This window comes from Denticeps clupeoides, chromosome 8, assembly GCF_900700375.1.
Source record: "Denticeps clupeoides chromosome 8, fDenClu1.1, whole genome shotgun sequence".
Classification (NCBI taxonomy): Eukaryota; Metazoa; Chordata; class Actinopteri; order Clupeiformes; family Denticipitidae; genus Denticeps; species Denticeps clupeoides.
This window is the reverse complement of record NC_041714.1, coordinates 16,874,940-16,888,510: the sequence shown is the minus strand read 5'-3', so window position 1 is coordinate 16,888,510 and position 13,571 is coordinate 16,874,940. Positions and strand designations below refer to the sequence as shown.

The window sequence follows — 13,571 nt, the reverse complement described above, 5'->3', positions numbered from 1 at the left end:
TTCTGATTCATAATTCTCCATAATAATGTCACCGAAAAGTGGTTTCTTTTGGCTGCTCCCTGTTCAATCTCAGCAGAGCGAGACGTAGAAGGATGGAGAGTTGCCAATCTTTATCAAAAACTGAACCAATGCAAAATAGAAATGAAGTGGGAGCCTTAATAAAATAGAATTTCTTCAGACACTTTCAGGCATTTCTCTGTTCATGAAATGTCACTTTTTAGGACTTAGACTCTCTGGACATTTCCAGTTGTTTTGCAAGTGTTTGTTACTTTGGCTTTCAGTTTTGTTTGGTGGGAGCATAATCTCATTGCCACACCAATCCAATGCTGCACTGAAAGACCTTTCTACTTGGACTTGAAAATGACCTGATTAAATTTAGGATTCCAAAAGGTCAATGACTTGACATTCTCAAAAACAAGATGCCAGGAATGCTTTCTTGGTACTTGGCACACATAGTAATTTTGACTCATGCATGCATTGCCTAGATATTTTGTTAGTGGAGCCAAAGGTCAAGATTCTCCCTTTTATTTTTAAGGAGATCTCAGACATGTTATTCATGCCAGAGTAGCCCTTTCCAGAATAATAATAATATGAAACCTAATCGTGATGTGACAGCATGACGGACGATCCACGTAGCTCTGCCACATGTCCCAAAAAGATTTCACCTTAGTGTAATGGTAAAAAAATAATGGATGCCCTTTGTCAGAACTGTACGTTTATTTGCAGGTGTGACACGCCCAGCCCCAGCAAACACACACTCTCACACTCACACACACACACACCACACACACACACAGACACACACACAGTCTTCACTGCCCGGAAAAGCCTCTCAAACTACACTTGAAAAAGTAATTACGTCTGAAGTTCCCAGCCACTTCAGTGACTTCAGTCACTATTCCATCATGCAGGTAAATTAATGTGGCACCCCGTCCTCACGTAACCCATTTTCAGCTCGGAGGAATGAGATTTCCTATGATTTTTCTTCCTTTCCCCACCTATCTTTAGTATTTTCTTTATAACACAAAAATATAGCTGTTGAGGCAGTGTCATGACGTTCCTCTTGAGTTTAATTAAGACACTCACCCATGCCTAACACAAGATCCTCCCACATCCTTCTGGCCTTACTCAGAGACAGGAAAAAAAAAAACAAAAAAACTTTTAGCCAGAAATATTTTTCATTTTGGGACTGAAAAAGACCAGAAACTGGACTCAATCAGCAGTATTTCAGTGACCCAGTATTTTGTGTCTGCTTTACATGTAGTTTTTCAATGTGCTGCCCTCAAATGGCTCTGTAATTGGAGCTGAAGGGGGGGTGATAGACAAGAGATTTCTGTCTGTCTGGGCTTTTATAGAAAAATTAAATTACGCCTGTGCTCGCTCACCCTCTTTCTGTCTGAGTGCGTTTCCCCTGATATTAACATTTCGGCTGAATCCGGAGCCTGCTGAGCCCCTTACCTCTTTGGCTTTTCTGCATAGCATGGGTCGTTGACTTCACACGGCTTGGTAGATTTCTACTTTTCAATGTTATTTCTAAGCCAACACGTGTTTCTGCAAGCAAATTTTTAAGCAATACTAACCATAGGTCTATATGTTTACGAATGCACTGCAGAGTTCCAAGTTGTCAAATGCACAACTTTTACCGATATACAGTACAGGCCAAAAGTTTGGACACACATTCTCAATCAATGTGTTTTCTTTATTTTCATGACCATTTGCATTGGTAGATTCTCACTGAAGGCATCAAAACATGAATGAACACGTGGAGTTATGTACACAATACATGGATATAAAATTATTTGAATCCATGCTGAATTTTTTTTTTACCAAATTTATTGATTAAAATATAAACCATTTCTGGATGCTCTGTCAGTAGCATTTGAAACTCTACCTCTATGTTATCAGTAAAATGTGTATTTAAATGTGTCTGTGGTGTGTCAGCTTGCTGCAAGAGACAGATGCTTACATGATAACACTGCTGCTCATCGACCATGCTGAAGTCTGACATTTAAACATTTGAAGCCATACTATTGTACATAAAAGGTCGTTCGGTAGTCTATGCTATTTTCACCATGATGTCCCTTTAAGTTCTTTGTATAAAGAGTACTGGGAGGGTTTGCCGGTTGACCCTCAGCCTCATCCCTCATGCACTGTGGAGGCTCAACCCGTCTAATCCTGCGCTTGATGGTGTGAGCCAGGTGTGACTAAGCCGGCTGATAAAGAAGACTGAGGGGCATCTCCCGTCCCAGACCCTGGTAGGCATGTTTATAAGGACTGTGGCTAATGTGATTCCAGGAAGCGATAGACATGCCTGAGATGCGTTAGAAAAGGACTGTTTCTTTTTCTTCAAAATCCTGTCCTGTGGGAGGGGATGAGAGGAAGTAAGGACCGCGGTGAGAAATGTAGTACGGTCTCGGCCAAGAAGCAGATGTGCATTTCCTCGAGCTGACTCTGCAGTAAAAAATAAAAAATAATAAAAACTCGCCAAAATACCGGACCTCCTGTGTTCCCCTTTCCTGCAGCTATCTACACATTGTACAGGATTGACTTATCCCTCAGCCGTAGTCTGACGTACTGTATCTGCTCTGGCTCATGCTGCATCTGCAATGCAGTGGCAGCATCTGACCGTCGCCTCAGCAGCTTTAACCCCACCCGCCCTGGCTCGTTTGCTTCCCCATGCCATTGACTGGTTTGAGTTGCATGAGTATCGATCTGGATATAAAGCGGGTCCAAGAATCGCATGCTGCCAAAAATAAAACACAATGCGCACCTTATATGCAATATCCAACAGTGATTCAGCAGATTCTTTTTCAATGGCCGGATATATAAAGTTGCATGGTGTGGTGACATGTCTTTATTAAACCATCGCCCAATACGAGAGCACCAACTGCTTCTGTTAGTCTCTTGCCTGACATAAAAGCACCTCAGTCTTACCTTTTACTTTTACCTCACGGTTGTCAGCCCGAGTGTCTGCGGGTGCACCAGGGTGCGTGCCGGTGAATGAATAGTGCGCTTAAGCGTGGCTTTGACATTTATTGTCTTCTAGTGGCCGACTTCCAGAGTGCCTATAGCCGATTGTTGCATTGAGTTGCCATTGTTTCTGGCTTGTTAAGATGATTCTCTGTCCACTTCATCATTCCTCCTGAAACCAAGTGCTACTACACACACTCACACACACACACACACACACATACACTGGTTTGGGGATATGTGGCCCAAGCTATTGTCCATGTGCTTTGTTTACCACTGTCTGTTGCAGCATCAGGGCCGGGGCCAATACCGAGCCTTGGGGGATAATCAGCGGCCTGCCTTTTGTGACAGGAAATTGCCTGTGACCCCTTGGAGTCATTCTGAGAGATGGAATGGGAAAGGCGTGAATCCCGTACAAGCACGGAAACAAATAAAACGCCCAGAGCACGCTTCAGCCTTGCAGGGTCTCGACTCTGGAGAGTGGGTTGGCGAGAGGGACAGGTGAAAAGCAGAGAGGGGTACTGGGTGAGTGGGATTTGGTGGCAAGATTCTGTTTGCTCTGCTGTGTGTAGGCACGCTACGTCTTAGAGCGAGTTGTTAATTGAAACCTCAAAATCCAGGAGTCTGAACGATGCCAGGGACTGCATTTTATTGCTGATGGTGGCTCGGTTTCCTCGTTTTCTCCAGCACTAGTAACACTCAGCTACTCTCTATGTGAATGTGTGTGCGTGTGTGCTCTATTTCACTTAATTTGATATATCTGCCTAATTAGGCTCAGCGATTCACTGAATTAGCGAAGCTAATTGTTGAACTCCCTATATCAGGTAGCCTGAACAATGGATTCAATTGGAAAAGAAAAGAAAATAATCGATCTGTGAACTTATTGCAACTTTTACAGTACACGCTATGTTCAGTATAACTGGCTTTAGTAAGGTAATACTGGTAATAATGGTCATGTAATAATCATGTAATATGCTAATAATATTCATAATAAAAGCCACCTACTCAAGTCCAAAGTCTTCATTGATATTATGCACATTTATTACAATACAAAATGTTTTCCTTTGGCTATAAAATGTTTTCATCTAGGAGCTCCATTCATGGAGCTGCTGGTCATGTGACATTGCACATGGTATGGACAGAGCATACATTTGACTGGTTTCTTCATTTGGCTGAATTGGTAATTGTTAGAACTAATATGATTTAACAGGGCATCTGATTACCACTAGGTGAGAGGTGAGAGAATTAGCATAAAATGATCAGATTATTGTGGATTCACCTGACAGGCATGTCCTTGGAAGGAAGGCATTTCAATTATTATTTTTTCTTACCCATCCATGAACCTTTTCTTTGCGGTGTTGTTCTGGCTCCTGTATCGCCAGCGCTCAATACAATGTGACCTTCACTTCCTGTCATCCCGCTAGCCTCTCCGGGGGAATGTCACTTTTGAAGGATGCTATTAGCAGCCGGCCCTGGGGGAATCACAAGCCTTAGCATCCTCCAACCTGTCTGTGCAGAGCCAAAGCAAACCAAGATAGAGAGCAGAGATTTCTGCCATATCCATGCCCATGGCCACATCAGTCCTGCTGCCATACCGCACCACACCCACCAGCTCCAACATTAGCATACCCGCGATGCAACACAGCGATGGGTGTGTTCATGCTGTTCCCTGCCCGGCATAATAAAGAGTGCACGGTGATTTGAAAGGGTGGTTTGATTTTTAATTTGTTACAGAAATCGGCTTTCCAGGCACCCTGCTTATGCATTCAAGGGCGCAGCACTTAATTTGGATTGCATTGAGGCCGCAGCCCTGATAATGTGTACAAGTATGGAGATCTCATACAAATCATGCAGTCATGGGTCCACTTTAAGGCAAACATGGGTGCGCCTATGAGCATCAAGAATAATGAGACCCCACATTTATGAATAATAAGGCCGTAATTGTAATCAGTCAGATGAACGCTGCCTCATACGGGACACTGATGGGTTATTAGCCGTGGCCTGCTAAATAATGCAGGGTTCTCCTAAATGAAATGCTAAAACCAACACCACATCCTCTCACCTCGCTTCTCATGAAGACAGAGCCAAGGCTTCGATTTTTTGCTTTGATTTTTTATTTCAGAGGAATTTCAGAAAAATAAGGCTCAGTAGTCTTCAATGCACTGAAGTTTACCAGAATGAACTATATGATTTCCCAGATGCTAAAACATTATGTGGATGCTATGCTTCTGAATATATATATTTTTTTTTTTAATCATTGAAGAGATGGTAACAATGAGTACAAACGTTTCTGGGAACATGACACTGTCATTGGAATTTTATGAAGTCCATTCATATCAATATTGACCCTTGATTAAAAGGGATGGATAAGGAAAGCAAGCACTGCCTAACAGCTTCGATTTAAAATATCTAATATCACTGAACAAAAAACAGCTCTTCGGTTTACAGCAATGTGTTTAAAGCGGAGCGGAGTCCCAAGTTTGAGGACAAGCTTATCTGCAGGGTCCAAATCTGCTGCTTTGCTACATCTATGAATGTATTTTGAATGGATCCGGTCGTGCTGTTCTAAAATCGAGGAGAGGTCTCATGCTCTCGATGTTCACATGAAGGTTTTCATTTCCTACAAGTGGCAGGAAAATGAGAAATTAATTCCACGTAACGTTTCAGCAAAGATTGAAATGTGTCTGGATGCGTATGGCCAAAGATAGGAATGAGTTCTTTCATTCATTCATACAGTCGCTCTTCACAAATAGAGTTTCACTGTTTACAATTATTCTTTTTTATCTTGAGCAATGTGACACTAACGAAGAAACGTACCAGAATATTGATTGGGAGCCTCAGAAAGAGAGATATTATTATATGCTTTCTGGCCACTTTGGTTTAGAGCCTCGGGCTCGGCCTGATTAATCATAATGGAGTCGCGCTCGAAAACAGAGTATTAATCACATAAAGGGTTGGAGAGTGATTATCCCGGTCCCTCATTCATCTTGCTGTATGGTTTCTCCAGCCACGGATCAGGAGGAAAACCAAACACCCTTGGCACTGTATTAACTTTACATACAGTGTTTCACGGCGCACTCCCTGTCGCCGGTAATTAGATTTTGGTTGGAGGAGTAATGAGCTGACTTTTTCCCTCGGCCCTTCCTTCAGCTGCCTAACGTTGCTACCCCCACTTGATGTCTTCTGCCAGGATCGGAGGACTTTTAGGGGGTCGGCAACGATTGGGCATCACAGGCGGCTGTGTGAACTTGCAGAAAGGCCTTTGCAAGATCACACACATTATAACATAGCCTTTGAAAGAAAAAAAGGGAATGGGATCATGTCCCCTCAGATCCCTTTGAGTTACCTGTTGGTATCTTGTTTGACTGTGTGTTATTTCTTTAATCGGGATCATAGTTCAAATTTTCATGTGTTTATTTTTCTCTCCTCAATATTGATAAAAGAAGATCAATAAAATGGGTTAACACAAATAATGACAAGGTTACACACTGAGGTTACACAATAATGCTTCGTCATGGTCATGTGTGTTAGTGGTGGACATGACATTGCTGACTGAAGATATCTAGATTTTCATGGGTCAAGATATTACACTGTGGGGAAAAACACAGTAGAAGACTCAAAACTATAAAACTATGCAAAAGGTTATATTCTTTAGGTATGCAAAATTCAGACTTCTCCCAACCATGTTGAGTAAGACAATGGGTATGGTCTTAAAGAGTCCTGAAAGAGTTGGAAACGTGCTGCTTTTCATGATCTTCATGATCACCTCATACATGATGTTGACTTCACGATGTTTAGTTGTGAAGTTAAAATCACATTTCTAATTCTTTCTTCTTCTTTTTTCCACCCTCAGCATCACCCACTCTACCACCGCTGCGATCGGAGCACTTTAAGCAATGCCACGAGAAGGACCTGGCCTACTGCTTGAATGACGGGGAGTGCTTTGTCATCGAGACTCTGACCGGTCCTCACAAACACTGCAGGTAAGGTCTTTGTGTGGCTGTCACCAGCTGTCACCGGAGAGGTGCCGCTGTGCTCCTCATTTTTGTCCCATAGGGGAAGAAGAGTTGATAAGATTATGGTGTTTGAAGATCTGTTGGGAAAGCTAACTTAAGTGGAGATGATTCTCTCTCTTTCTGACTGAATGTCACATGCATAAAAGGGAGGGAATGTTCATTGTTTGGCTAAAGGTCACATTTTATTTGGACTGTTCATCAGATTGTTTGCATTGTACCCTCGGACTTGAATGACCTGTTCTTGAATTTCCTCACTACCGCTTCCCTCAGCGGCGCTTGGGACCTTGTTGTCCCTGAGCTAACATTGTTTAATACTATTAGAGTTATTTATTTTTTTTTTTGATTGCTGAACCTTTTAGCCTGCACAATAAATTCCTGAATATCGTATTTAAGAATTGATCTTATATATTCAGAGAAACTAATGGTCTTCTTTGGGATATAGTCCATTGTTATGTTAAATATACTTTACAGGTCAAATGTGATAAATGTGTCATGTGCTGAGGCAGCTGTAGGTTGGACATGATGAGCTCCTAGTTCACACTGAAAGCACCATCAGTATTCGGTGATGCGCTGCCTCGTTGGAGCTACAGATCCACACAGGGCGATTTAGAAGCAAACACACCCAGCCTAGTACTATTCAACATTTAATGAAAAGCGTGCATTCGAGCTAGAATTTAAGGTATCTCAGTCTGCCCTTTACTGTCTTCACACCAAATTTGCCGGCAAGGGCACCAAAGGCATTGATATTAAAGATAACAGTTTGTGTGAGAGAGGGACTTGCAGTTGTCAGATTTTCTTAATGATTCATTTTAGTTTCTTTTTTTTTTTTTTTTTTTTTGCTGGGCACTGTGCATTTGAGGGACTCAATAGAGGCACAACAGCTTTTCTCCTTCTGCCTTCATGCAGCACCTGCATGTAAACCGTCTCTTTATTAAAATAAGTTGCTTTTTACTCATGCTGTATTCCTTTGTTCCTTGTTCATTGAACGTAAATTGTGTTTTGCAATGTGTCTAATAAAGTGGAGAAATCAAGTCATTCATATCTCCCCATATATCTCCCATTTTAGTTTGACATCGCTGTAACCTAACGTCAGGCTATTAACAATGAGGACACTTTGGCTTAGCACTTTTTAATGGCAACATTGTGTGGTAAATTCCCGATCTGTATATATTGTAAGAAATTAGAGATGAGAACAGCAGGAAGCAGGAAATATTAAACATGTCATCCATTTCCACTTAGGGTCATGGCTGCTGGAGAGGGTGTGCAAGCCCCCTCACACAAGCACACACACACTCAATTTTTTTTTACAAAGTCAATGATGTGTCAACAATGAGATTCGGAAAATTGTGTTTTGTTTGACGTCAGTGCATCATGGGGTGAACTTCATTTATGATTAATAGAGGAAAGGACATGCAAAACTAAAATAATGGGCAGTTAGGAATATAATAACAATATGTAATATAATGAAGGACGGGCAGTGGTGGCCCAGCGGGTAAGGAAGCGGAAAAGATGCTGATTTGAATCCTGAACCGCCAAGGTGCAACTGAGCAAATCACAAGTTGCTCACCCAAAGTGTTTCACATTCCCTATTAGCGACCAAGGCATACTTCAGCATACGTCGGTTGTGTTTTTTTTTTTTTTAACTTCAAATATATATATATATATATATATTAGCTGCATATTTGGCCCTGTCAATTATAAGTAATCGTAGCAGGGACACAACTCATCACGTCATGCTGATTCCATCTATGGCTCTGTTGACATTTACTAGTGCAGCGCCTCTGCTGAGATTTTCTTTCTTTCGTCCAAAACAGAGCAAGTTGGCACGCTCTGTAATGGACTACAAGGCTGTGAAATTGAACCACTTTTTTTTTTACCCATGAAATACACCCGGCTCTGAGAAGCACTGTGAGGAGATAAAGACATGGTGGGAGGGGCAGAAGATGAGCGAGACCCCGTTGTTGCTCTCAGTAATGCTTCAAAAGCAAACTTAGAGCTCTGCAGATTTGGAGTCGGAGGATAGAGCTGTTATGAAAAGATGGAGCAAATAACACCAGACGTGGCAACTATCAATACGTACGAGATCAAACTCTCAACTTACTCTCAGGAAGAATCAGGCTTTATGCAGAAAGAATGCTCCGTTACTTTCTTTACGTTTGGCAGGTGCCTAGAAAGGCCCACACGTCAAGCTGCTCAGGTAGCGCTGAAATAAATAAGTGAAGTCATGTAGAGGTACTTAGCAGCAGTGCTTCCGGGAATTATGTCTTGTTCAGCCTTCATGGAACCATGAGCCTCACCTAATACTGGGTACAAAAGAAAAAAGAATGCCTCCTTTACTTGGGCCTTTGGGTTTATTTTTTCTCCACACTGAACACCACAGCTCTTTGAAAGCCTTTAGCCATGCGGTCATATAACCAAATCACTTGTGCACTGAGACTCAGAGCTGTATTTTTTTTACCTGACATAGGGCACTACGCTTGCAAGCACAGTGAGCAACCTCAGTTGATCCCTAGTGGGGACCAGGCACCTTCAGGATTCAATTCAAAAGATAAAAAGAACTTGGTTGAAGAAAAAGAAAAATATCTTCCATTTTTTAGTGCAAAAATTATTAGTAGGAAATGAAAGATTGACAAACTTTGTTAAAGTTTGTTTTTCTGTCTTTTTTTTAATCTTTTTTTTGTAAACCCTGAGGAGGATGTTAGCCTTGCACTGGCGAGCAAGGAAATAGTGTGGGCCTGAATTAAAGCAGTGATAAATCTGCATGTTGGTCTTGGTATTGGGTGTGGCTGAGAGGTGTCCATAATATACTGCAGGTTTTTGAATTTACAAGCATCAGTGTTTAGGAGCACTGTTCGTTTTTTCTTAAAGCCATAGTTTCTCCCCCTACGCTGACAAAATGACAACATTACGGTCTGTTGGATTTATCAGGGCGAGTTCAGAACAAGACACTCCCCTGTTCAATTCTTTGACCTACAGCACCCTCTCATAAATATCATCCCTGGACTCAAACTAATGAGCTATTACCTTCTTTCTCATGGAATAAATAAGACTTTGGCATGTAGTTCCTTGGTGTTAAATAAGATATAGCACATGGGTCATGTTAGCTAATGTCACGTTTACTAGTTCACCCGTTAGAAGGCCTGAATTGAAGTACTTATAAACTTATATATCCTGCTCACAAGGCTAATTACGGGTGTAGAGAATCCGAAAAGAGAGGGTAAAGGGTGGAGATGGCTGTTGTGCTACACCTGGGCATTTAAATTGTCCAGAGGGAGGAAGATGGGAGTGTGAGAGCTGTCAATGATGCATACAGGCTCCTCTTATGTTTGAAAATACAACCATTAATACTTCATCTTCTCGGTATCAAGAATAATTACACATCAAAAAGATGACTAGCAGTCAATCTTTTCTAGTTTGCATTAATTTTAAACAAACAAAGTTTGGATGCACCTATTCAGTGTGGCCTAGTGGTTAAGAAAATTGCCCCATAATCAGAAGGTTGCCGGTTTGAATCCCGGTCCGCCAAGGTACCACAGAGTGTACCAATGAACAAAACACTGTCCCCACACTGCTAACCGGGTGTCTGTCATGGCTGCCCACTGCTCACTAAGAGTGATGGGTTAAATGCAGAGGACACATTTCACTGTGTGCACCGTGTGCTGTGCTGCTGTGTATCACAATGACAATCACTTCACTTCACCAATAAGTATTGCATTATTTACATTATAGACCAGAACTGAAGACACATTATAAAATAACACATGGGAGGTTGTGCAATAAACAAATAGAATGGAACTGTCATGGCCAACGCACCTCCACCCGCTAGAGGGCGCCTCACTAGCCTGGGAGACGACGACCCGGAAGAGGAAATGGAAGCGGACGGTGGCAAGTATAAAAGTGAGGTAACCCCAAGGAGAACGCCCGTCTTTGAATGAGTTTATTCGCCAGAGACGCTAGCTCTCTCACCCCGACCTAAGATAATTGTACCTTCCTGAAATACGACCTTCGCCTGCCCACGACTTCGAGAATTGCCTGATCCCCTGGAAACCACGAAAGGAACCCCGACCGGAAATTCCTGGCTACAACCTCTACCTGCCCCTGACCTTGAACCTACCTGGCCCATCGGTTTAAGACGGGATTCCATGCTCCCCTACCGTCCTGCTGCCGAGGACCTACTCCTGTCCAGTCCAAGATCCTGGACCATCCTGAAACCCGCCGTCTTCCGGTTCTCCTCTGCCCCGGTCCTTCCCAAAGATCCCGAACCGACTCCCCGCTGCGATGCAGCGCGTCCATTGCTTCCTCATTCCTCGCCGCCAGGCGCCCCCGGTCCTCCTGCCCCACTCGCCCAGTGTCCTCTACCGGTACGACGGATTATCCCCATGCCCAAAGTATGTCTGCAAGTACGTCATCGAATTCCCCTGTGACAGGAACATTAGTAATAGTGAAGAAAGAAAAAAAATTATAAATGACAGTTATCGTATGTGACTAATTACATAAGTGACATTTTGTTGTGCCAACAGCTAGGCAACATTCAGTCTCAAGTGTTATGCTACTGTTTACTGTTTCAGCAAGTGTTTATGCTGAACACTTCCTTATTATTCACTCACCTTAATGAGTATCTCATGAGGCGGCTTTGGACAACAATAGTGAAGAAGGCAGCCATGAAAGTAAAAAGAAACGACTCATCAGAAATCTCATTAGATTCATCAACATACTTTGCATATATCTGTAATTTTGTTCTTACATTGGCCTCCATCTTAGCCTTCATAACTGTCACAGAGTAGGTCCAAACTTTTGACTGGTCATGTATTTTCATAAATCCTGAAGACATGTTGTGACAGTAGCAAACATATATAGTGTCCTACATAGCACCATGAGAACACACCCCTCAGAACACTCTGGTTGCTACCGACATGTTGGTTTCAAATTTGGATTAGAAGTTCTCAAATGCCTTTACCTTTCTTATAAAGACAAAAGAAAATAGAGCGTCATCTGCTTTTGATTGTGACTCAGCATCGCTGTTATTTGTGATTTGTGTTGTTTTTCATGATAAAAGCTTCTCTCTCTCTCCATCGCCCAGGGATGAAAAATGTCCCGTTAGTAGGTGGTTTGCTGAAATAAAAGGCGTTTTAATTGTGTCAGCCAAGCCCAGCAGCAGCCGAGGACTGCCGTGTACAGCCCTCTGTCTAGTTAGCAGGGAGATGCTAGGCCCCCAACCGCCTCTGTAGCAATGGCACGGCAATCCCATCTGTCATTCTGCGGCGGTGCTGGTTTGAAACGAGAGCTGAAATCTCGGCAAAGCCCTTGCCAATATTACTGATGCTGATAGGCTGTGTGGCCAGGGCCCTGTTTCCCTGGAGAGGAGCGCAGCAGCTTCTGATCTTGTTTTCACCGCATAACTGTATCGTTTTTGACAGCACAACAGATTGTTTCAGAAAAAGTGGGTGACCATTCTCGACTGAATCCCTCAACCGGTCGGCAGAACCAGACAACCTTTCCATGCATTTATTCCATCTACTTATCGAATTAATAAAATAGTTATACAAGTTGGTTGAAGTTGCGATTCAATGACTATTCTAACGGTGACAATTAAAGATAGATCACAATTACTACAATGTATGATTGGATTTTTGGATCACGCAAACAGATAAAACATTTTTTTTAATAGATTTTTTGAATTGGTAGAATATTGGTTGAGTATGAAACGTAAAGGTGAAACGTACATGTTCCTTTTCCTTTTTATCCAAATATGAATCTTTACACGTTTGTCACATATGGAACGTGAACACAATCAAAATCTGAAAATTATAAAAAATGGTATTTGTGTGCGTGCGGTGCAGAAACCTATGTATAGAACCATTGTAAATCGACCTAGTAGCATGCACAGGGGTCAAATTTCTGACATCTATTGACTCAGATAAGGGTCTTGACCACCACTAATCTAAATCAGATATGTATAAATGGACAGACGCAGCTACCATGTGACCATCACCACCAGTACAGGAGCAGATCGCTTGTGGATGTGTGGTGGGCCTGTGGCAGATCAATGTGCGGAACATTTAAATGGATGATGGCAAATGCTACATCTCTGTCATCCAATTTGTAACGCATTGATCTGATGCACCGAGGGTTGACACCTCCTGACATTTAGATTGCAATTTGTCCAGCCTGCAGGTCACTCTCCAAGACTGAAAAAAGGTCACCATGGATCATGGATGGACAGAAGAGGCCACCTTGAAGGAGTCGGTAACATGGGCTGAGCCACAATAGAAGTAAAATGGATCTTATGGATGCACTTTAAGCCAATTAATGGACAGACTTTGACGATCAGGCTCAGGGGAACAAGTCCACGGCCTCTGGGGAAACTCCTGGACTCTTTTGTCTGGTCCGGGGAGCTTGAGGAGACGGCAGATGCAGTTTTTCGCTTGGCAACCTGCTTCTGTACAAGGCAGGCTGAATATGCCGATCTCTGTCAGGATGTTTAGGCATAATTCCAAACGTTTCTTTCTCCTGGATTTAGTCCAAGCATGTGTGGATTCTCAATTAATGAGGAGCACACATTAAGTTCTAAAGCTTACCAGCAAA

The 13,571-nt window shown here is 42.5% G+C and overlaps 1 protein-coding gene across 1 annotated transcript in view; it reads left to right on the top strand.

The window, feature by feature from the left end:
* LOC114795679 (pro-neuregulin-3, membrane-bound isoform-like) overlaps nt 1-6,957 on the top strand; it is a 136,801-nt gene extending 129,844 nt beyond the window's left edge. The window contains exon 2 of the mRNA XM_028989218.1: nt 6,824-6,957. Within this exon, the coding sequence (XP_028845051.1) occupies nt 6,824-6,957 (134 nt within the window). The remainder of the gene's footprint in view (nt 1-6,823) is intronic.
* The last annotated feature ends 6,614 nt before the right edge of the window (nt 6,958-13,571 follow it).